We start from the raw sequence: 22,788 nt of genomic DNA, 5'->3' as shown, positions 1-22,788 counted from the left end.
GCTAATAGATATGCTGCTTGCCCCTTTTGAGTTGTAAAAATATCTTTGATAAGGTGTGATATTTGAGTTATCATGGTTTAGTGAATCAAGCCCATCGTGTGCAGAAAACACATACTGAAAACCAACAGAGCAAATACATTGCATTTATTATTTTCCGGGTCAAGAGTTCACTTCCTGACTTGCGTCAGAGAGTGAATTACACAACCGCTCTGGAAAAGTTCTTAAAAAAGCGATTTTACCAGAAACGCAGCGCGCAGTTAGGTGCTGGGAGGGGGAAAAAGAATCATACAAAAACGCAAAACGCTTGCATTCGCGTTTTCAATTTCAGGTGTGAATGAGGTCTCCGTCCGTGATGGAGCAGAACTGGCTCTGCAGACGACTACAGCATCACTACAGTACACAGCACTTGGGGATGGGGTGGAGAGAATGGGGGCTGGGTGCTGTACATGAGACCCTGCTGCACACTGAATAGGGACTGTCTACAGATCTTTGTCTGCAAAAATTTGTATGACTCCTTATCAGTGGCTGAGCAGATGCAGTCATTAGAACAATTGCGCAGAGAGCAGAAAGTTTTTTTCTCTCTGTGCCCTTAGTTGTCAGGGAAAAGAAACTTCTTCCCCCTTAGGGCCCCCTGCAGCTTCTGGGCCCCCCGCGGCTGCCTCCCTTGCAGGGTCTATTATTACGCCCCTGGCAGGACCCTTGGAAACCAAGGGATTTGTGATGGATGCACTTTGTGAAAGAGATGCTCTATATCAATGTCGGGTACCTTTTTTTTACAAAGTGATGTATCAGTAAATGAGAAGACTGAGCAGCCTGAAGAGGTAAATGCCTCCCTGCCCACTGGCACATATGGTGTAGTACATGTTATAAGGAACTGTGCAGAATTCCATTATGTAATAAGTGATACTGTGATTCGGTGAAGGGCTCCCTCATTTCATCTCCGGTGCATGGACACATCACCCAGCCATCCAGCCTATGGATCCAGTCCAGGAGCACATGTACAGTATATCCTGCTCCCTGGCAGCTCTGCTGTTATGGTTTAGGCAGGGGACACACTTGTCTTTCAGTTTTCTGCGCACGTTTTTCTGCATGCATTTTCTGCACACCATGTATGTTTGTATGCTGGAGCAGCAAATGTAATTGATAGAGAAAACTGACCAAATGTGCAGAATTATCCTGCAGGATGTCAGTTTCTTTTTCTGGGCACGGAAAATGTATTAAGTGTGAACTAGGCCATTGATTAACATGAATTCTCTGTTGAAGGCTGTACACACTATGAGCACTTTCCGAGAGCTTTTCTGACCATAAGAGCTTTCTGTGCATTTTTTAACCACTTCAGCCCACAGGGTTGTTCATTTTTTGCATCTGAGCAACTTTCACCTCCCATTTATTTGCCAATAACTTTATCACTACTCATCACAATAAATTGATCTATATCTTGTTTTTTCCGCCACCAATTAGGCTTTCTTTGGGTGGTACATTTAGCTAAGAATTATTTTATTCTAAATCAATTTTAACAGGAATATTAATAAAGAAATGGAAAAAAATCATTATTTCTCAGTTTTTGTCCATTATAGTTTGAAATTAATACATGCTACCGTAATTAAAACCCATGTGTTTTATTTGCCCATTTGTCCCGCTTATTACACCATTTAATTATGTCCCTATCACAATGTATGGCGCCAATATTTTATTAGGAAACAAAAGGTGCATTTTTTCAATTTGCGTCCATCACTATTTACAAGCCTATAATTTTAAAAAATATATTAATATACTCCTTTGACATGCATATTTAAAAAGTTCAGACCCTTAGGTAACTATTCATGTTTTTTATTATTATTATTATTATTATTATTGTAATTGTAATTTTTTAATTTTTTTTAATAAAAAATTTTATTTGGGTAATTTTTGGTGTGGGAGGGAAACTTTTAAATGTAAAATAATGCATTCATTTAATCAAAAATGGATGTGGGTTTAGTTTTACTATTTGACCACAAGATGGCCACAGTCAAAAAGTCCTGGGAGTGATCGATCTCACTTCCAGGAACAAGAATGGAAAACTTTTTTTTTTACTCTGATAGACCGCATCACTGATAAGAAGCTGTCGGTTTTTCTGCAGAATCGTTATAGCTGAGTCTGTGTATTCTGGTGTCTTTTCAAGCCTAAGCCTGCCTCCTTGTGGCTCTGCTCAGGAATCATTATAGCTGAGTCATTATAGCAAAGCCAGACTGAATGCTCAGTCGGGAATTTTATCAGGGCTGATAAGAAGCAAGCTGAGCAGTGAAGAATGTAACAGAGAACAGGGTAGGTGTTTGCTCTAATGTTCCCACTGATATATATGGTAAAATACATGAGAGTGCTTCATCTCTGGTTCACTTTAAGTAAAGCTCCCAGTTCTACATACCTGTGGCCATTATTGAGATGTGTCACTTTCTACCTTAGATTTTTCATATATTTGACATTATGGCTAATGAAATGGGGAATATGAGACTTCCTCTTCGACTCCCAGACAGAACAGGTGGTTTAAAGTTCCATGGGGAGCATGTGCAGAACACATAATCTGTCTGCTGAGGTGGTGTTCAGCCTGTGACTGGCCAGCTCCTGTGAGCCAGCATCAGCCTTGAAACATGTAAACTCCCAGCCCAGCTGAGGAGCCAACACTGCTCCAACCTGTAGTTGCGGCCTCCTGTGATTGTTTGTGGCCTTCATATAATTTGTAGTATAATTCAGTCCAGATTTATTTTGTACTTACAGGAAGGCAAAGCAGCTTGACGAAGCAGTCATTCGAGTAAAGGAAAATCCACGTCATTTTCTGTGTCATTCAGCTGATCCAGCCATTACATTTTTTCCACAGTAATGCAATTATGGTCTCAGGCATTCACTTAGGAGACTTTATTTTAACAGAAGAGCCTGATGCTAATCTTCACAACTAGAATTTTACAATGCAGCAAGCAATAGTCTTTCGATTTACTTGTTCTTTTCTTCAGTTTGCCTGTAGCAGAATGATTCCCAAAACTTAAGCATGAAAGAATAAAACTGTGAACCAAAACAGAGGAGAATGTTCAGTGAGCACAGCGTGTGACAGAGACTGCAGTGTAAGTGTCGGTGTCTCATACAGGCATCTGCTACACAGCAAAGCCATTCAGTGCTGAGCCAAGCCTGGCTTCCATAGGGTGCTCGGGGGCACAGCCTGGTCACAGTGCTGTGTAAGTACTGTATTGAGGCTAGCCAGACTCAGTGCTAAGCACAGAACAAAGAGAGAATGTAACATCCAGCTAATATTAAAAAGGAATGCCATAGTTCTAGCTGAGGTCACTTATTGTCACTCAGCACTGGGTGAGCACAAGATGCATGTTATTAGCGTAATGAAGGGAAATAGACCCTGAAAAGTGCAGCACGTACGTTTAGCAAGAAACTTGTTTACTGGTAAAATAGGGGAATTCACAAGAACACTTCTCAAAAGTTTGCTTCTGTTTTCTCAATCGTTTCTTTGTCAAGTTTCACTAATCTGTGATCTGTTTTCAACTCCACAGATGAAATTATGCAGCAAGAAATCAGACCACTGCTGGCTGTGGACATCATGGAGCAGCTTCACAGGCAGTTTGCTACCTTGCCAGGTAATATGTTTATCAGCCATTTGAAACTCTGTATGTTGACTGAGGCTGTGTTTTCAGTGGGCCGTTGTAATGTGACATAATGGACGCATTGCATTGCAAAACCTTAGCGATGGTCACAGAGCAGTGTGATCTGACTGAGCGCAGCATCCCGATGCAACTGTATGCTTCACTGTATGTGATGCAACAGTGGTATAATGTGCAGTGTGACTTTTCCATTGTGTTCCTGTTTTTAAAGGAAACGCAACACAATTCCCACTGTGAACGTAGCAACATATTTGGAAATCTTCTCAACATTACACAATATTACTGTTTTATTTTGGTGTCACCTGGGCACAAAATTGTTCTGTATATTGTTTAATAATGGATGGGTTTGTATAACAACGGAACAAATGCATTGATGCATAGCCCTGCTTCAGTGATGTGTCAGGTTGCATATTTGGCTGTTCCAGTAATTGGTTAGTAATGCACTGCAGCTCTTATCTGGTGGTAAGAAGGCCAAATGTGATCCACCAGTGCCAGTTCAGGCTATGAATAATAATAATAATAATAATAATACACATTTTAAAATAGATATTATTTCATCAGATTTTTTATTGGCCAAATAAGCTCACATCCATTTTGATACAGACACTACAGTGGGTTGCAAAAGTATTCGGCCCCCTTGACGTTTTCCACATTTTGTCATATTACTGCCACAAACATTAATCAATTTTAATGGAATTCCACATGAAAGACCAACACAAAGTGGTGTACACATGAGAAGTGGAACGAAAATCATACATGATTCCAAACATTTTTTGCAAATAAATAACTGCAAAGTGGTGTGTGCATAATTATTCGGCCCCCTTTGATCTGAGTGCAGTCAGTTGCCTATAGACATTGCCTGATGAGTGCTAATGACTAATTAGAGTGCACCTGTGTGTGATCTAATGTCAGTACAAATACAGGTGCTCTGTGAGGGCCTCAGGGGTTGTCTAAGAGAATATTGGGAGCAACAACACCATGAAGTCCAAAGAACACACAAGAAAGGTCAGGGTCAGGTTATTGAGAAATTTAAAGCAGGCTTAGGCTACAAAAAGATTTCCAAAGCCTTGAACATCCCACGGAGCACTGTTCAAGCGATCATTCAGAAATGGAAGGAGTATGGCACAACTGTAAACCTACCAAGACAAGGCCATCCACCTAAACTCACAGGCTGAACAAGGAGAGCGCTGATCAGAAATGCAGTCAAGAGGCCCATGGTGACTCTGGACGAGCTGCAGAGATCTACAGCTCAGGTGGGAGACTCTGTCCATAGGACAACTATTAGTCATGCACTGAACAAAATTGGCCTTTATGGAAAAAAGGCATTGTTAACAGAAAGCATAAGAAGTCCCATTTGCAGTTTGCCACAAGCCATGTGGGGGACACAGCAACCATGTGGAAGAAGGTGCTCTGGTCAGATGAGACCAAAATGGAACTTTTTGGCCAAAAGGCAAAACGCTATGTGTGGCAGAAAACGAACACTGCACATCACTCTGAACACACCATCCCCATTGTCAAATATGGTGGTGGCAGCATCATGCTCGGGGGGTGCATCTCTTCAGCAGGGACAGGGAAGCTTGTCAGAGTTGATGGGAAGATGGATGGAGCCAAATACAGGGCAAACTTGGAAGAAAACCTCTTGGAGACTGCAAAAGACTTGAGACTGGGGCGGAGGTTCACCTTCCAGCAGGACAATGACCCTAAACATAAAGCCAGGGCAACAATGGAATGGTTTAAAACAAAACATATCTATGTGTTAGAATGGCCCAGTCAAAGTCCAGATCTAAATCCAATCGAGAATCTGTGGCAAGATTTGAAAACTGCTGTTCACAAACGCTGTCCATTTAATCTGACTGAGCTGGAGGTGTTTTGCAAAGAAGAATGGGCAAGGATTTCAGTCTCTAGATGTGCAAAGCTGGTAGAGACATACCCTAAAAAACTGGCAGCTGTAATTGCAGCAAAAGGTGGTTCTACAAAGTATTGACTCAGGGGGCCGAATAATTACGCAGACCCCACTTTGCAGTTATTTATTTGTAAAAAATGTTTGGAATGATGTATGATTTTTGATCCACTTCTCACATGTACACCACTTTGTATTGGTCTTTCACGTGGAATTCCAATAAAATTGTTGCATGTTTGTGGCAGTAATGTGACAAAATGTGGAAAACTTCAAGGGGGCCTAATACTTTTGCAACCCACTGTATAGTGATCAAACATACTATATAAAAATGCTTAAAGGAAACCTGTGAAAAACCTGTCAAAAAAAAAAAGTTTTACTTACCTAGGGCCTCGGACAGCCCCCTGCAGCCACCCTGTGCCCGCGCTGGTACTCAATGATCCTCCGGTCCCCTGCCACGCATCACTTTTGCCGACTTACAAGTCGACGACTAATGTGCCTGCGTCACTGGGAGCATCCTGCACAGCTACAGTAGAGATATTCTCATACTGCACAGGAGCGTGAACGAGGACGTGTGTGGCCACGACTGCGCAGGTGTAGTTCTGGCAACTGAAGAAAGCAAAACTGAGCCATTGTGGGGGACCAGAGGATTGTTGAGTACAGGCGCAGGCACAGGGTGGCTGCAGGGGGCTGGCAGAAGCCCCAGGTAAGTGAAACTCTTCTTTTTCTTTTTAACCATTACAGGTTTCCTTTAAAGATAAACTTTACTTAAAGTAACTTAATTAATAAAATTGCTTATTTTTTTCTTTATTTTTTATTCATTTAGAAATTATTTAGTCAAAGTTTGTCCATTGTAAAATCTTACCTCATCCAGATCTACATTCTCAATTTTATGAATGGTGCCGACATCACTGAGAGATTTTTTGTTCCATTTTGTGTAGTGAGCAGTGATGTCACTTTATCTCTCAGAGTGCTCTGGGGTAGAGGGCTGAGTGACATCATGCCTAGGCTAAACATCTCTGGGAGGGCAGAGTTGCATACCAATACACAGCAATATCCTTTATAATATAATGCTTGAGTTGTTCTGTCCTCCCCCTGTGTCTGTGTTAGTGCCCACCATTGAGTGTATGGGCGGCTAGTGAATCATCTGCCAGGGGCCGCTGGTGTGCAGGTCATGTGACTGAGGTCTGGGTCTGACAGCTTTGAGTAAGATGGCGTCCGTGGTACAGAGGGCAGAGGTGATACAGAGGGGGACACTGGAGGCACAGGGGGCACAGAGGAGGTACAGGGGACATAGATGCACAATGTTCCGACTTAAGAACAGATTCAGGTTAAGAAGGTTAAGAACAAACCTATAGTCCCTATCTTGTTCGTTAACCGGGGACTACCTGTGATCTAAAAATGGGTAAGGAAAGGAAAGTGCTAAAGGCGGTGTGGTCAGAAAAATAGCAAAAAACAATTAATCCTTTGCACACGCACATGCAAATGTTCAAACAAATGCATTTACATATTCACTCATCCTGGCACTACTGTTATCCCTACAGCTAAGTTAAAAGGCGGGGTCTTAGTTTGCAAATGAATGCATTCCCTTGCGTTGTCACCTACACTGCACAGATGTAATCATAGGTGTCCTAACTCTGGCCATGTAACATGCGTAGTGCAGGTTTTTTTTCTTTTTTTTTTTTCTTGTTTTCTAATACTGACTGGACTCTTTGAGGGGATTTTTCCTTTAAGCATAATGTCTTACCATGTGATAAACACAGCAACAGTAGCAACAGACCTAAGGATCACCTAGGCCAGTGATTGCTAACCTTGGCACTCCAGCTGTGGTGGAACTACAAGTCCCATCACTCCCATGAGGCATTGCAATACTCTGACACTCTAAGCATAACTTCGGGGGCAGAGGCATGATGGGATTTGTAGTTTTGTCACAGCTGGAGTGCCAAGCTTAGCCATCACTGACCTAGGCCTTTGAAATTTTCGCCAGAGCAGGTAGTTAGGTTTGTTGCAGAGAGTAGAGGTAAGCAAAGAGCATTTAGTAAGTAAGCTAAAAACTGGTCCAAAGAAACCCATTGCATAAAGTAAGTTGGATTTCCTGCAAATCCTGGTTTTGGTGGATTCATCCGCTCAGACTAAATTATAAGTAAACAGTAATAAAACAACAGATCATGAAAGCAAAATGACGGCATTGAGATCATGTACTGAATCATTTTGCATTCAATTAACAGAAAAAATTTACTTTGTGTTTTATTTAAAAACGGAATAATTGGTATTTTCAAGTACTGCATTTTTCGGAATATAAGATGCATCGAGGTTTAGAGAGCAAAAACCAGGGGAAAATATACTAAACCTGCTGCATCTATAGTCCAGGAGCAGCTTTCCCCCCAAGCTGTCGCTATCTTAAAACCTGGAATAGGCTTACTATCCCTGTATCCTGGCATGCTGTTTCCACTGGAGTTCAGCTCACACAATTGTTTTTGATTCATGGTAGATGCAATGAATGATATTAGTGATCAAGCAAGTAACAAAAATGCAAACTCATGCTCAATGCAATAGAGAAGAGAAATTTAAATTTGTCACATCTGTAAATGTAACCTGTGACAACACAGAAAGAATACAGAGAGGAAAGCAAATGAAGGCAGTGTGCATGTCAGAACTCAAGCACCTTACCCCAATCCCTGGGCTCTCATCCTTCACCTGGATTACTTGGATCTTAACCGGACTCCTGCTCAGTATAGACGCTCAGTGTAGACATGCGAATCTGCTGCCTGAAGAAATTACAGCCCTTGAAGTACAAGCAATGCCCCTGATCAGCCATGTGCCCTACAAAACCTCTGCCTGTACCAGCTACCTGCATGGTTTGGAATGGGAAGTCTTTGGAAATGTTCTTCTTTGCATACCAATGTCTCTGCATGCTCATCAGCTGATCAGTGTTACAGAAACCAGAGATGGAGCATCCTCAAGCATGGTGATTTAGTCTTCTCACTGCATCTGCCTCTCTAGCGGTCTCTCTTACTGCCACTGCATGCTCATCAGCTGATCAGTATTACAGAGACTGGAGCTTGAGCGCTCCACAAGCACACTGATCTAGCCTTCTTATTGCGTCTGCCTCTCTCGCCACCTTGTTTACACCCACAGTGCAGTACGCTGTGCATGAGGTTGAGCATGCCGGACTGGTTCCTGGGATCGGTACTCGTTTTGGCCTCACGTTAGGAGTGACCCCATGCGGCACTAAGTCACACAGTTAGAGGGACAGAAGACAGCGCATGATGCACACGGAATCACTATATGATCGCGGCTGGAGATAGGGGACTCGGACACACACCGGATAGGTAAGTTTCTGCTGGGGGCTCTGCACTCTTGCCGCACATTCAGAACATAAGACGCACTGACTCCTCCCCCCCCCCACCAGTGTTGCCAACTCATCCCTTTAATTACTGACACGTATAAATCATACAGGTTTTGTGGCTATGTAGCTGCAGTTTAGGTACTAATTATGTGTAAGTAGCTCCAGAACCTGCATAACTTAGATGTGTCAGTATTTAAAGGTATGTTTGGCAACCTTGCCCCCCCCACACACGTTGCACGTTACAGAGAGTCCAGAGCTTGCCAACCCTTATTGTTTTGGGTCTTGTGGTGTCTTTTGAATGTGATTCTTTTGGGGTTATCGGCTTTCCTTGGTGAAGGGTCTATCTGCCATACTGCATTCTTTTCTCATTTGATTTTATGTTTTCACTTGTATACTGTAGATGCCTGGACACTATTTAATCGCTTCCCGGCCACCTAATGCTGAATGGCAGCGGGACCGCGGCTCTCTTGTTCCTTGGCGACGCATACATGGGTCATCTCAAGAGAAACAAGATTTGGCGGGTGGGCACGAGCTCTCGCCAGTGTGCATAGCGTGCCCCAGCAAACAGCCTGCTGGCCAATGATCAGCACTAGCAGGCTGTTTTTAGTGATTAACAATTTAAAGAGAACCCGAGGTGGGTTTGAAGAATATTATCTGCATACAGAGGCTGGATCTGCCTATACAGCCCAGCCTCTGTTGCTATCCCAAACCCCCCTAAGGTCCCCCTGCACTCTGCAATCCCTCATAAATCACAGCCACGCTGCTGAGAAACAGCTTGTCAGAGCTGGCTGTGTTTATCTCTATAGTGTCAGTCTGCTGCTCTCCCTGCCTCCTGCAGAACTCCAGTCCCCGCCTGCATCCCTTCCCTCCCTGCTGATTGGAGGGAAGGGACGGGGGCAGGGACCTGAGCTATGCAGGAGGCGGGGGAGCAGCTGAGACTGACACTACAGATGTAAACACAGCCTCACAGCATGGCTGTGATTTATGAGGGATTGCAGAGTGCAGGGGGACCTTAGTGGGGTTTGGGATAGCAACAGAGGCTGGGCTGTACAGGCAGATCCAGCCTCTGTATGCAGATAACATTCTTTAAACACACCTCGGGTTCTCTTTAAGTATTTATATAGTGCTGACATCTTATGCAGTGCTGTACAGAGTATAGCCTTGTCACTTAACTGTCCCTCGGAGGGCTCACAATCTAATCCCTACCATAGGAATATGTCTATGTATGTACAGTTTAGGGGGAAGCCAATTAGCTTATCTATATGTTTGTTTTTGTTTTTTTGTTTTTATTTCAGTCTTTTTTAATTAAAATAATAATAATAAAAAACTAAAAATAGCAGCAGCAATCAAATACCACCAAAAGAAAGCTCTAGGGGCCATATGCAATTCACTTTTTCACCTGACTTTTCTCCTAGGATAACTTTTCATCTTCAATTTTGAATACGTTTTCAGCAATTTGCAAAGGAAAAAGTACCAAAAAGTAGGAGAAAAGGTACTATCAAAATTAGTTTGAGTATTTTTTTGCTTGTTAGGGGTTTAAAACGCATTTTATTGACAAGTTTCAAAATATCACCTAGGAGAAAATTCAGGTGAAAAACTGAATTGCATATGGCCCTATGTGAGAAGAAAAGGAAATAAAATTCATTTGGATGCTAAGTTGAATGACCAAGCAATAAATCCTTACATTTCAGGAATTCTCGAATTGTAAACAATGGCCTGGTCACTAGGGGTGTATAAAATCTCTGGGGCTCAAGAGGTTAAATTGACTTGTTTATGAACTGTAACTAGGGCTTATGTTTTGTAGGTAGGTAGGGCTTATTTTTGGTGTAGGGCTTATATTTTGAACATCTTCAAAAATCCTGAAACATCATGCTAGGTTCTATTTTTGGGGTCCTTATTTTCAAGGAAACGGTGGAAACCTGTCCAGTGTTTCAAATAGTGGAGGAAGAAATATTCAAAATCTCCTTCATTTGTACTATTGATAGTAATTTAAAGAGAAACTCCGAACAAGAATTGAACTTTATCCCAATCAGTAGCTGATACCCCTTTTTACATGAGAAATCTATTCCTTTTCACAAACAGACCATCAGTGGGCGCTGTATGACTGATATTGTGGTGAAACCCTTCCGAAGAAAAAAGAAAAGTACATACTCTTGGCAGTTTCCTGTCTGTGAACCTTGCTGCATTGTGGGAAATAGCTGTTTACAGCTGTTTCCAACTGCCAAAGACCATGCAGCAGCTACATCACCTGCCAACAGTAAAAAATGTTCACTGGAGTTCCTCTTTAAGTATTTTACATTTGCAAATTCAATTTGTTGTCTGTAAAATGAAACTCACACTAAATGAAATTGTGCTGAGGCTGAGAAAGTTGCAAGAATAGTCAGGGATTTTGTAACAGCTGAATCATCATTCAATCATGCATTTGTACTTTTGTAGCCAGTAGATGGCAGTATCGCCTTATCAGTAGCTACTGTATATGTTGAGCATTTAGTACCTGTATTGAACTTTACAAATATATTTTAAATGGTGTGATGAAACTGTGGACATAATACTTAGCTAAACCTCAGAGATGATACTGTATAACTTCTAAACAAAAAACAAAACACTATTTAATCATACCATTGCATTTGTCATGTTTAGGAAGTCTCAGTATTGTATTTGAGGAAGTTTTAAATCAAGATGATTTCATTTATTGGCTAACCTTTCTAATAAGCTGTGTTTTCTAACATGTTGTCAGCCTACAAGAATAGAGTATGAAGAAGTCTTATTGGGTGAAAGCTTACTCTTTTTCTTTTAAGTTTGCCAATAAATGGTTTATGATTGAAAACTGGGCCATTTGCAATTTACTTTTTCTCCGAGGTTTAATTTTGCAACTTCTTTTTAACATAACTTTTCAACACTTTACAATTAAAAAAAGTACCTAAAAGTAGGTGACAGACAGTGTACCTTAAAGAGAACCCGAGGTGGGGTTCTAAGAATGATATCCGCACACAGAGGCTCGGTCTGCCTGTACAGCCCAGCCTCTGTTGCTATGTAGTGTCCCCCCGCCCCCCCCCCCCCCTGCGCTTTGCTATGCCCCCATAAATCACAGCCGTGCTGTCGACACACCGTGAGCTGTGTTTACCTATGTAGTGTCACTCTCGCCGCTCCCCCCGCCTCCTGCATAGCTCCGATCCCCGCCTGCATCCCTTCCCTCCCTGCTGATTGGAGGGAAGGGACGCGGGCGGGGACCGGAGCTATGCAGGATGCGGGGGGAGCGGCGAGAGTGACACTACATAGGTAAACACAGCCCTCTGCGACATGCTGCGTGTCGACAGCGCAGCTGTGATTTATGGGGGCATAGCAGAGCGCAGGGGGGGCCTGGGGGGACACTACATAGCAACAGAGGCTGGGCTGTATAGGCAGACCCAGCCTCTGTGTACGGATATCATTCTTAGAACCCCACCTCGGGTTCTCGTTAAACATAATTTTGAGTATTTTCTTGCTTGCCAGTGGTTTAAAAGGTATTTTATTGACAAGGGTCCATATGCAATTCACTTTTGCACCTGAGTTTTCTCCTAGGAGATAATTTTTCATCTTCCATTTAAAATAACTTCCCAGCACTTTTCAATTTAAAAAGTACCAAAAAGTAGGTGAAAAAGTACTATAAATTATTTTGAGGATTTTCTTGCTTTCTGGTGGCTTAACCACTTTACCCCCAGCGGTACGAATTTCTCCGCCCCTTTTTTCCCTCCTAAAAAACCAGGGACGGAGAAATCCGTACCTTCCGCGCTACCGCCGCTGTCCGCGCTCCCGCCGCTCGTGTGCGCGCACCCGCCGCTCGTGCACGCCACCGCCCGCTCGCCCGGAGATCAATGAACGGGAAAATCCATTCCCGTTCGTTGATCTAGCCCCCGCAATGATCTGCTGCTTCTTTCAGAAATAGCGAGATCATTGTGCGTCTCCCAGCCTCCTACTGCTTCCTGTAAGCGTCCTTCCGGACGCTTACAGGTCGCATGTAAACAAACACTCTGTGGCCATCTTGTGGCCAAATAGTAAACTACACCCTAAAAGCATTTTACATATACAAACATTACATTTACACAATAAATTAACTCATTACCTCCCACACTCCCCAATTTTTTTTTTTTTTTTTTTGTAATTAAAAAAAAAAAAAATACAATAAAAAAAAACATAAATAGTTACCTTAGGGACTGAACTTTTTAAATATTTATGTCAAGAGGGTATAACACTGTTACTTTATAAACTGCGGGCTTGTAATTAGGGATGGATGCAAAACTGAAAAAAATGCACCTTTATTTCCAAATAAAATATTGTCGCCAAACATTGTGATAGGGACATAATTTAAATGGTTTTATAACCGGGACAAATGGGTTAATACATTTCATGGGTTTTAATTACAGTAGCATGCTTTATTTAAAAACTATAATGGCCGAAAACTGAAAAATAATAATTTTTGCCCACATTTTTTCCTATTTCCCCATTAAAACACATTTAGAATAAAATAATTCTTGGCATAATGTCCCACCTAAAGAAAGCCTAATTGGTGGCAAAAAAAACAAGATATAGTTCATTTCATTGGGATAAGTAATAATAAAGTTATAGACGAATGAATGGAAGGAGCGCTGAAAGGTGAAAATTGCTCTGGTGGTCAGGGGGTAAAACCCCTCAGTGGTGAAGTGGTTAAAAGGCTTTTTATTGATAAGTTTAAAATTATCACCCAGGAGAAAACTCAGGAGAAAAAGTGAATTGCATATGGGCCAATGGCCCATATGCAATTCGTTTTTTCTCTTCAGTTTTCAAGTAGGAGATAATTTTTCAGCTCCTTTTAAAAATGACCTTTCAGCACTTTACAATTGAAAAAGTACCAAAAAGTAGATGAGAAAGTACTGTCAAAATTGACAAGTTGTGAAATATCAACTAGGAGAAAACTCAGGAGAAAAAGTTAATTGCATATGGGCCCATGTCAATAAAATACCTTTTAAACCCCCAGCAAGTAAGAAAATACTCAAAATCATTTTGATAGTACTTTTACTACTACTTTTGGTACTTTTTTAAATTGTGAAAAGAGAAGATGAAAAATGATCACCAAAGGCCCATAAGCAATTAACTTTTTCTCCCAGGAGATATTTTTTCATCTTCAATTTAAAATAACTTATTAGCACTTTGCAATGACAAAAAGTAACAAAAAGTAGGTGAAAAATCGCTGTAAAAATGATTTAGAGTATTTGTTTGCTTGCTGGTTGTTTGAAATGTATTTTATTTTAAAGTGTGAAAATATCACCTAGGAGAAAACTCAGAATAAAGAAGTGAATTGCATATAGGCCTTTGTGTTTTTTACATAACTGACCACTACCACAGTACAATGGTCTACTGCTACTAATATTTTATTTCATTTTGTTTAAAAATACTAATATGAACAGAAGTGGTTTTAAATAGTACAGTGACCACTGTGATTATGGATAATAATACTCACTACAAGTAAAGCAGCTACTTTATTTTATATTGTATTGATCTGATTAGAGTGCAATAGCTATTTCCGTCATATTGGTGTTGATTTACAAAGCTTACTTATTTTTCACCTTAACTGAAAGGAGAGCTAATGCAAGAGATAAACAAATTAAGATACATAATTCATGAGATAAACAGATAAGGAAAGATAATTTATGAGTTATGTCAAATAAGGAGCGATAGACCATGAGTTTAGTCACTTAGGGAGAGATAAATCATGAGTTAAGTTAGATAAGGAGCGATACATCATGAGTTAAGTCATATAAGGAGAGATAAATTGTGAGTTAATAAGTAAGGTGAGATAATTCAACAGAAAGTCTTTGTGAATCAGCCCCATTGTGGCAAACAAGTTATTTTTAAATAAAGCAAAGAGAAAAGCACGCTGTTGCTGCCAAAGTCCAGTCCTCAAATAGACTGTAAGTACACACGCTTATAAAAGTAATCCACCGCCACTGATCACCATAAAAGCGAAGAGACGCTTACTGAAGACCTGTCAGACCCAGGTTATAAGGTCTCAAGCCTCTAAATCACAGTAACTCAATACCCAACAGGTTTGTTTGCAATCATTGACAGATCCTCAGTGACATTAATCAAACTTTCATGTATGGACCATCAGACCTCCTATATATTGCATCATATAAAAAACCAAGGATAAATATGCATCTTAGTGCATACCAAATATGCTGTAATGTAAAAAAAATGAGAATTGTACCGTAAAAAACAAAAACTCACATGCGATATCTTTGTTGTGGGACCGAATGACAAATAAAACTAATAGCAAACACCACTGCTCCTCTGCCATTATCCTGCCAGCCCTACCGGATTTGTTAAATCAGCTTCCTCATGGGCTTTCCCCTGGAATATAAGATACTGCTGAAGTAGTTTTGTAATGTAAACAGTAAGGCTCCCTGCACACCGCATGCGATTCTGATTCCGATTCCGCTTTTTAATCGGTTTTTACATCCGATTCCGATTTTTAATATTTACTGCATGCTGCATTTTTTGATCCGTTTTTCTGTTGAATGTATTCAGGGAAAATCGGAATTGAAAATCGGAAACGGAATCGGAAAACGGATTTGCAGTGTGCAGGCAGCCTAATAGTGACATGTTTGTGTTGTAAAGTAGAGCTGATATAATTAAAACAAGTATATTGCCTTAATGAACAGAGATTCAAAGTTATTTTTGCGCACTTAGATATATGTACTTGCTCAGGTGTAAGTACAGTAATATTCAAGCCACCATATCATGCATAAAGTTTGCATTCTGTATGATGTGAAATTAGGATGGCTTTAGTTAATCATTTGTTTTTCCTTTCAGGGGGAAGAGGGAAGGATGGAGCGCCCATAATAACATTTCCTGAATATCCAAGTTTCACTGAGATTCCTGATGACGATTTCCTGAATGTTGTCACCTATTTAACAAGCATACCCAGGTGAGTGTATCACAGAATCAGCTGTCATTCCCTATTATGAAAATGTGATGTTTCATTGGCTACTACGAGTGAGAAGAAATCACATGAGTGACTTGCCCCGTCTATAGTGCAACTTCCCTTGCTTTGTGTTTATGAAGGTCTCTTTCTTCTGTAAGATTTCCTGAAGAACCTGATAGCCTGTACAAAACAATGACTTAAACCGAGTTACAGCAATGAGTAAGTGCTTAAATTAATTTGATACCTGCAGAAACTGCTAAATTAAGCAACACTTAACCTACCAGATTCTTGTAAGATAACATTTCATAAGAAAATCAGCCTTGGCTGTCAACCTTGCTTTGAATCTGTAGCCAGGAATCTCCTTTGTCTGTTTGCTGTTCATTATTATCCATCATTATCTTTTGTGACTGCATTGAAATGCTCATTATGGAAACACATTAAACTTGGTCACTTCTGTAGGCCAACCCTTCCTTGGGTGACATCACATTTTCCAAACATATTTATGTGTGACCATGACGAATGTTTCGCTATGAGAGGCACCCAGAATATCTAAATTTAACAGAAAGACTAAACTGTATTTGTATACCAAGATGGGTGTGAGTAAAATGATGCCTGTGATCACAAACCAGATATGCAGTTCTTTTAATAAAATAGTTGATTGTAACAATAGGCTATGCTAATGATGGATGCAAATGTATTACACATGAACAGTAAGCAGATCAGTAGGCCATGTATCATTGTGAGGGAAAAAACCTTGAATGTCAACCTTTCACCTGACTCTAACCCCAAAATCTTAAAGGGAACCTGCAATTTTGAGGTATATTTGCAGTTATTATCTTGACAATTTATTAACAAATACCAGTTGCCTAGCTGTCAAGTTTCAATAGTGTTTAAGTCACAGTTAGGAAATAAGCATGCTGCCAATGGAGTCAGGGAGTGAAGGCAAAACACCTGATGTACATACTAATTCTGAGTCATTGATGCAAAATGTATTTGAGCCAGAGGATCAGCACAACAGCCAGAGAAGCAGTATTTTCAAAAAAGAATCAATGATAGTACACTCCGAATTCAGGAAATCAGAAGGCTGAAATTTTTAAGAGATTGATAGAAAAAAATTGGAGTTAAAGGAACACTATCAAACCAAGGGCCATATGCAATTCTCTTTTTCACCTGAGATTTCTCCTAGGAGATAATTTATCATCTTCAATTTTAAATAACTTTCCAGCACTTTTCATCTAAAAAAAAGTACCATAAAGTAGGTGAATAAGTGCTATCAAAATTATTTTGAGCATTTTCTTGCTTTCTGGTGGCTTAAAATGCATTTTATTGACAAGTTTAAAAATCTCACCTAGGAGAAAACTATGGAGAAAAAGTGAATTGCATATGGGCCCAAGTGTTCTAAAATAACAATGTACAAATAATGTCTAGCTGTGTAAGCATTTTCCTACTTTTCATGTTAAATTTTTAGAAGCAAAAGCTTTAATTCATTGTGTGTAGATTTTACCTACGTTTGGAATGTCTCATTTGCAGAGGTGTGAATCTCTGCAGTCTGACAAGCTAAGAACAGTGTAATATTGAAGCAGAGTTGTATTAAAAGCCTGTTAGGTGTCAGGTTTCGCACACACAATTACAAATGTTTATGTTGCACATAAGTTACAGTGATGTGAAAAACGATTTGCCCCCTTCCTGATTTCTTATTCTTTTGCATGTTTGTCACACTTAAATGTTTCTGCTCATCAAAAACCGTTAACTATTAGTCAAAGATAACATCATTGAACACAAAATGCAGTTTTAAATGATGGTTTTTATTATTTAGTGAGAAAAAAAACTCAAAACCTACATGGCCCTGTGTGAAAAAGAAATTGCCCCCTGAACCTAATAACTGGTTGGGCCACCCTTAGCAGCAATAGCTGCAATCAAGCGTTTGCGATAACTTGCAACGAGTCTTTTACAGCGCTCTGGAGGAATTTTGGCCCACTCATCTTTGCAGAATTGTTGTAATTCTGCTTTATTTGAGGGTTTTCTAGCATGAACTGCCTTTTTAAGGTCATGCCACAACATCTCAATAGGATTCAGGTCAGGACTTTGACTAGGCCACTCCAAAGTCTTCATTTTGTTTCTCTTCAGCCATTCAGAGTGAATTTGCTGGTGTGTTTTGGGTCATTTTCCTGCTGCAGCACCCAAGATCGCTTCAGCTTGAGTTGATGTACAGATGGCCGGACATTCTCCTTCAGGATTTTTTGGTAGACAGTAGAATTCATGGTTCCATCTATCACAGCAAGCCTTCCAGGTCCTGAAGCAGCAAAACAACCCCAGACCATCACACTACCACTACCATATTTTACTGTTGGCATGATGTTCTTTTGCTGAAATGCTGTGTTACTTCTACGCCAGACGTAACGGGACACGCACCTTCCAAAAAGTTCAACTTTTGTCTCGTCGGTCCACAAGGTATTTTCCCAAAAGTCTTGGCAATCATTGAGATTTTTTTTTAGCAAAATTGAGATGAGCCTTCATGTTCTTTTTGCTTAAAAATGGTTTGCGCCTTGGATATCTGCCATGCAGGCCGTTTTTGCCCAGTCTCTTTCTTATGGTGGAGTCGTGAACACTGACCTTAATTGAGGCAAGTGAGGCCTGCAGTTTTTTAGATGTTGTCCTGAGGTCTTTTGTGGCCTCTCGGATGAGTTTTCTCTGCACTCTTGGGGTAATTTTGGTCGGCCGGCCACTCCTGGGAAGGTTCATCACTGTTCTATGTTTTTGCCATTTGTGGATAATGGCTCTCACTGTGGTTCGCTGGAGTCCCAAAGCTTTAGAAATGGCTTTATAACCTTTACCAGACTGATAGATCTCAATTACTTTTGTTCTCATTTGTTCCTGAATTTCTTTGGATCTTGGCTTGATGTCTAGCTTTTGATGTGCTTTTGGTCTACTTCTCTGTGTCAGAAAGCTCCTATTTAAGTGATTTCTTGATTGAAACAGGTGCGGCAGTAATCAGGCCTGGGGGTGACTACAGAAATTGAACTCAGGTGTGATAAACCACAGTTAAGTTATTTTTTAACAAGGGGGGCAATCACTTTTTCACACAGGGCCATGTAGATTTGGAGTTTTTTTTCTCACTAAATAATAAAAACCATCATTTAAAACTGCATTTTTTGTTCAATTATGTTATCTTTGACTAATAGTTAACGGTTTTTGATGAGCAGAAACATTTAAGTGTGACAAACATGCAAAAGAATAAGAAATCAGGAAGGGGGCAAATAGTTTTTCACATCACTGTACATTTCCTCTGCTCTCATTTCCATGGCTCACTCTGCCATCAGATTAGAGCAGACTGCCATGAGAAGAGTGTGAAAGGAATTAGATAACAGTAAACAAAGATATAAGAATTCAAATGTATACACCAGTACTTAGCAGCACTTCCCAAACATTTCGTATCTCAAGTGAAAAAAAAACATGTTAATTAATAGTGTTCCTTTAAGAGAGTGGGAAAGGGCACACAGGTCTATGGCCTGAATGGATGTTATTGGGTTTGAATTATAGAGTACACCTTTCTGTAATTAAGTTATGGATGTAATACAAACAATATAAAATCCTTTACATGCACCATTTTTAAAGCATTCCTATAAATCTGCCCTACAGTTGCATTAAATGTTCTGTGGATATTTCTTGACAGATCAATTTTTAGTTATTGTTGCCAGTTTCATCAATCTGGTTTTATAGAACAGCAGCAAAATACAGGAAGGCATGAAGCTGCAGAGTGTGTAGCTTTCACACTTCAGAACTGAATTATGCAGTTTCATGTATAAGAAGAAGGGGACTAGATCCCAGAAAGCTTGCATTATTTAACTTTATCAGTTAGCCATTAAAAGGTATTACTTTTACAAGACTTTGTTTTTTTCTACCTACATAATGTATAACTATAACTATAATGTATACTGAGCATACCATCTATATCCTTCTCTATACAGTCTGGCTATACAGCTTAGGCTACGATTACAGTGGTGCAGTGCGGTGTAATGACCACTCTGTAACCTGGCTTGCAGCCTTGCAATGCACCACCTGTCACAGGAGCCCTGGTGGTCAGACCGCAAATGGCCTTCCAAACGGTGCCAGCGCACGGATCGTGCGAACTCTGGTCGCAGTCAATGCGCAGGAACCGTTGGGACAAACCGCAGACAAACCAGAAGGGAGCCTGTGAGATATGGGTAATTACAACCTACACACGATTCCAGGGTATCTGCCACCACCACTGGTATGGGCCAGTGGACCCGATTTACTGACGGACTGGTCCTGCGAATAAAACGGTTAAAACATGCTGTATTCTGTCTAGCCAGCAACAAACAATAGTAACGTCTCTTTAGAGGTCTGGTTCAGTTGTGTGCGTGAGGAATAGTAGGGTAGCTAGAACAACAACTGACGATAGCGTCGGTTTATTGAAAGCAATATAAATAATTAATATATACAGACAATTATTAAAATCAACAATTATTAAAACAGTAATAGCCAGTATAAAAAATAAAAGGGAAAAAATACTTAGGGTTTGTGGAAATATGTCCTTTTGTGGGAAGAATCATAAAGTCCAAGCAAAACGGTTTCAAGTTCTGCAAAGTTCTTTGTTCCAGAGATAAAGTCAGAGTTTAAAATTCAAACAAAATGGAGGATGTCCTTTGTTTCAATTCAGACAAGATGGCCGCTAGCCATGTGCCCTTTGTTTCAGCTCCGGCAAGATGGCCACCACTTATTCCTCACGGTGGCCGTGCGTTCATGAAGATGGAAAATGGAGGAATGCCTGAGGGGTTCCTTCCAAAGACTTTTGAACAATGCCCACCTTTGGGTGGAGCCTCAAGTACAGCCCAGGGGTTGGACAGGGGCGGTGAGCACCCTGGCTGGGTGCTCTCTGCCCACCAAATATGACATTTGTCATATCTCGGCTTACGCTTTCCTCACACACATGACCATCATATTTTCATATTTCTCAGACTAGGCCAGTTCATATGATACCAAACTTGGGCATGTTTGCATGCCCGGTTAAAAAACAGTGGAATCCCCCGAATTCTGGTTATGCCAGTGGCCCCGATTTAATATCAAAATACTCACAAGATCCGGACCAGCAGAATGATATAACTTTCACATTCCTCACCTGAACGGTATTCCTTAAATATGCACAGAACCATATACAACATTCATTTCTTCCTGCTTTTGGCTGCAGCCAGGATGCCCTGTATGAAAGGAATCTTATGGTTCCTGTAATTAGCATCTGAATGTGAAATCAGCTGGGACAAGCTTTCTGAACTCAAGAGTTTGTCCCTGCTCATTAGCATATCAAAAGAGCCATCCTGCAGTTAAGGTGATGCTATCTCTCTGCTGAGAAAAGACTGCAGACTCTCCTACACAATAAATCCAGATTCTATTGATCTGAAGCGCAATCGATGCAGAGAATCGAGTGCGATCGCTTTTTCTTCACAGGCGGTTCCAGGACGCGTCTGCGGCCCCGCAACCGTCCGTGACACCACCTTTGTGACGTTCACAGCGCGGTGGGTAAGAGTGAAGCATACTTTTCTTTGACTGCATACTTCACTGTACCCAATGCAATGCGAGCATAATGTGCGGTGCCACTGTCCTGGTACACTTGCTTTAGAGAATCAGCCATAGTCTGTTTCACAAGTGCTACTTGAATGGAAATGGAGCGCTTGATCTGCATTACTGTCATCTAAGTGACTTTTCTCAAACACATAATCAGTTTATTACACAGTGTGGCTTTCAACAAGGAGATATTTAAATTGGAAATAGATTTTGTGTCAACATGCTTGAAAGGGGAAACAGAACACCATCTACGTGATTCTGAGTGCATAAGGTGCTGTGCTGCTGCACGTGGAGGTAACAGCTGCTGCACTGGGTATGTGGCAGATTCACATTAACACCCAAGTCCGAGCAAGAATATTAAAAGAACACTGTTACCATCTATGCCAGAATAAATCTTGCCGTTCTTTGAAATTTGCAGTCACATAACCTCTCTGTCCCTCATCTTAGACCTTGCTCTAACGCCTGGGCTCTCAACGCATGGTACGTTAACCACTAAGTGTCCTTCATTTGGACTCTGGGGGACTTGAATGTGTTGTATACAGTCCAATAATAATAATGAAGTTTTGAAATTAACCAGTTAATGAGTAAAACTGAGAAATTCTGTATTTGTTCATTTTTTCCCCTCTTTTTCCCTTTAAAATGCACAGGAGATAAAATAATTCCAGAAAAAAAACAAAAACCTAACGAAAGTCTAGTTTATTACCGAACAACTGATGTACGCCGTATTTTTGGGAATATAAGATACACTTTTTCTCTCCCAAAATTTGTATCTTATATTCCAAAGGTACGGTAAAACGGTATGCAGAGTGCACAGGGAAGCGATATTACCTGCTCCTGCCGGTGCGATCCTCTACCTCTGGCTCTTGGTCCTGGTTTGTCTTGAAGCTCTCCAGAGACACTGGCCACCACCGCCGGGCCCTCGGTCCTGCAAGCCATGAGGACAAAGCAATGTCTAATTGCAGAACAGTCTTACTTATATTAAAAGATACCCTATTACATGGGCATAACAATCATCCCTGCGTCCCCTGCCATCGCAGGAGGGCCCAGAGGCTTTGGGGGCCCCTACTTCCTCTCCCCAACTGCAGGTGCAGCCAATTAGCCAAAAAAAACCTCCTTGTTCACAAGGCAAGGATTTCAGTCTCTAGATGTGCAAAACTGGTAGAGACATACCCTAAAAGACTGGCAGCTGCAATTGCAGCAAAAGGTGGTTCTGCAAAGTATTGACTCAGGGGGCCGAATAATTACGCACACCCCACTTCGCAGATATTTATTTGTAAAATATGTTTGGAATCATGTGTGATTTTCGTTCCACTTCTCACATGTACACCACTTTGTATTGGTCTTTCACATGGAATTCCAATAATATTGATTCATGTTT

At 40.8% G+C, this 22,788-nt stretch overlaps 1 protein-coding gene across 5 annotated transcripts in view; it reads left to right on the top strand.

Annotated features, from left to right (window-relative positions):
- Window positions 1-22,788, top strand: part of MCF2L2 (MCF.2 cell line derived transforming sequence-like 2) — a 448,572-nt gene that overhangs the window by 58,212 nt on the left and 367,572 nt on the right. For all 5 annotated transcript variants that reach the window (XM_068281097.1, XM_068281096.1, XM_068281100.1 and 2 more), the window contains exons 2-3: window positions 3,534-3,617; window positions 15,716-15,830. In XM_068281097.1, coding sequence (XP_068137198.1) covers window positions 3,534-3,617; window positions 15,716-15,830 — 199 coding nt within the window. The remainder of the gene's footprint in view (window positions 1-3,533; window positions 3,618-15,715; window positions 15,831-22,788) is intronic.

Source organism: Hyperolius riggenbachi, chromosome 4, assembly GCF_040937935.1.
Source record: "Hyperolius riggenbachi isolate aHypRig1 chromosome 4, aHypRig1.pri, whole genome shotgun sequence".
Lineage (NCBI taxonomy): Eukaryota > Metazoa > Chordata > Amphibia > Anura > Hyperoliidae > Hyperolius > Hyperolius riggenbachi.
Note: the sequence above shows the minus strand (reverse complement) of the source record. Positions and strands in the feature narration are given on the sequence as shown.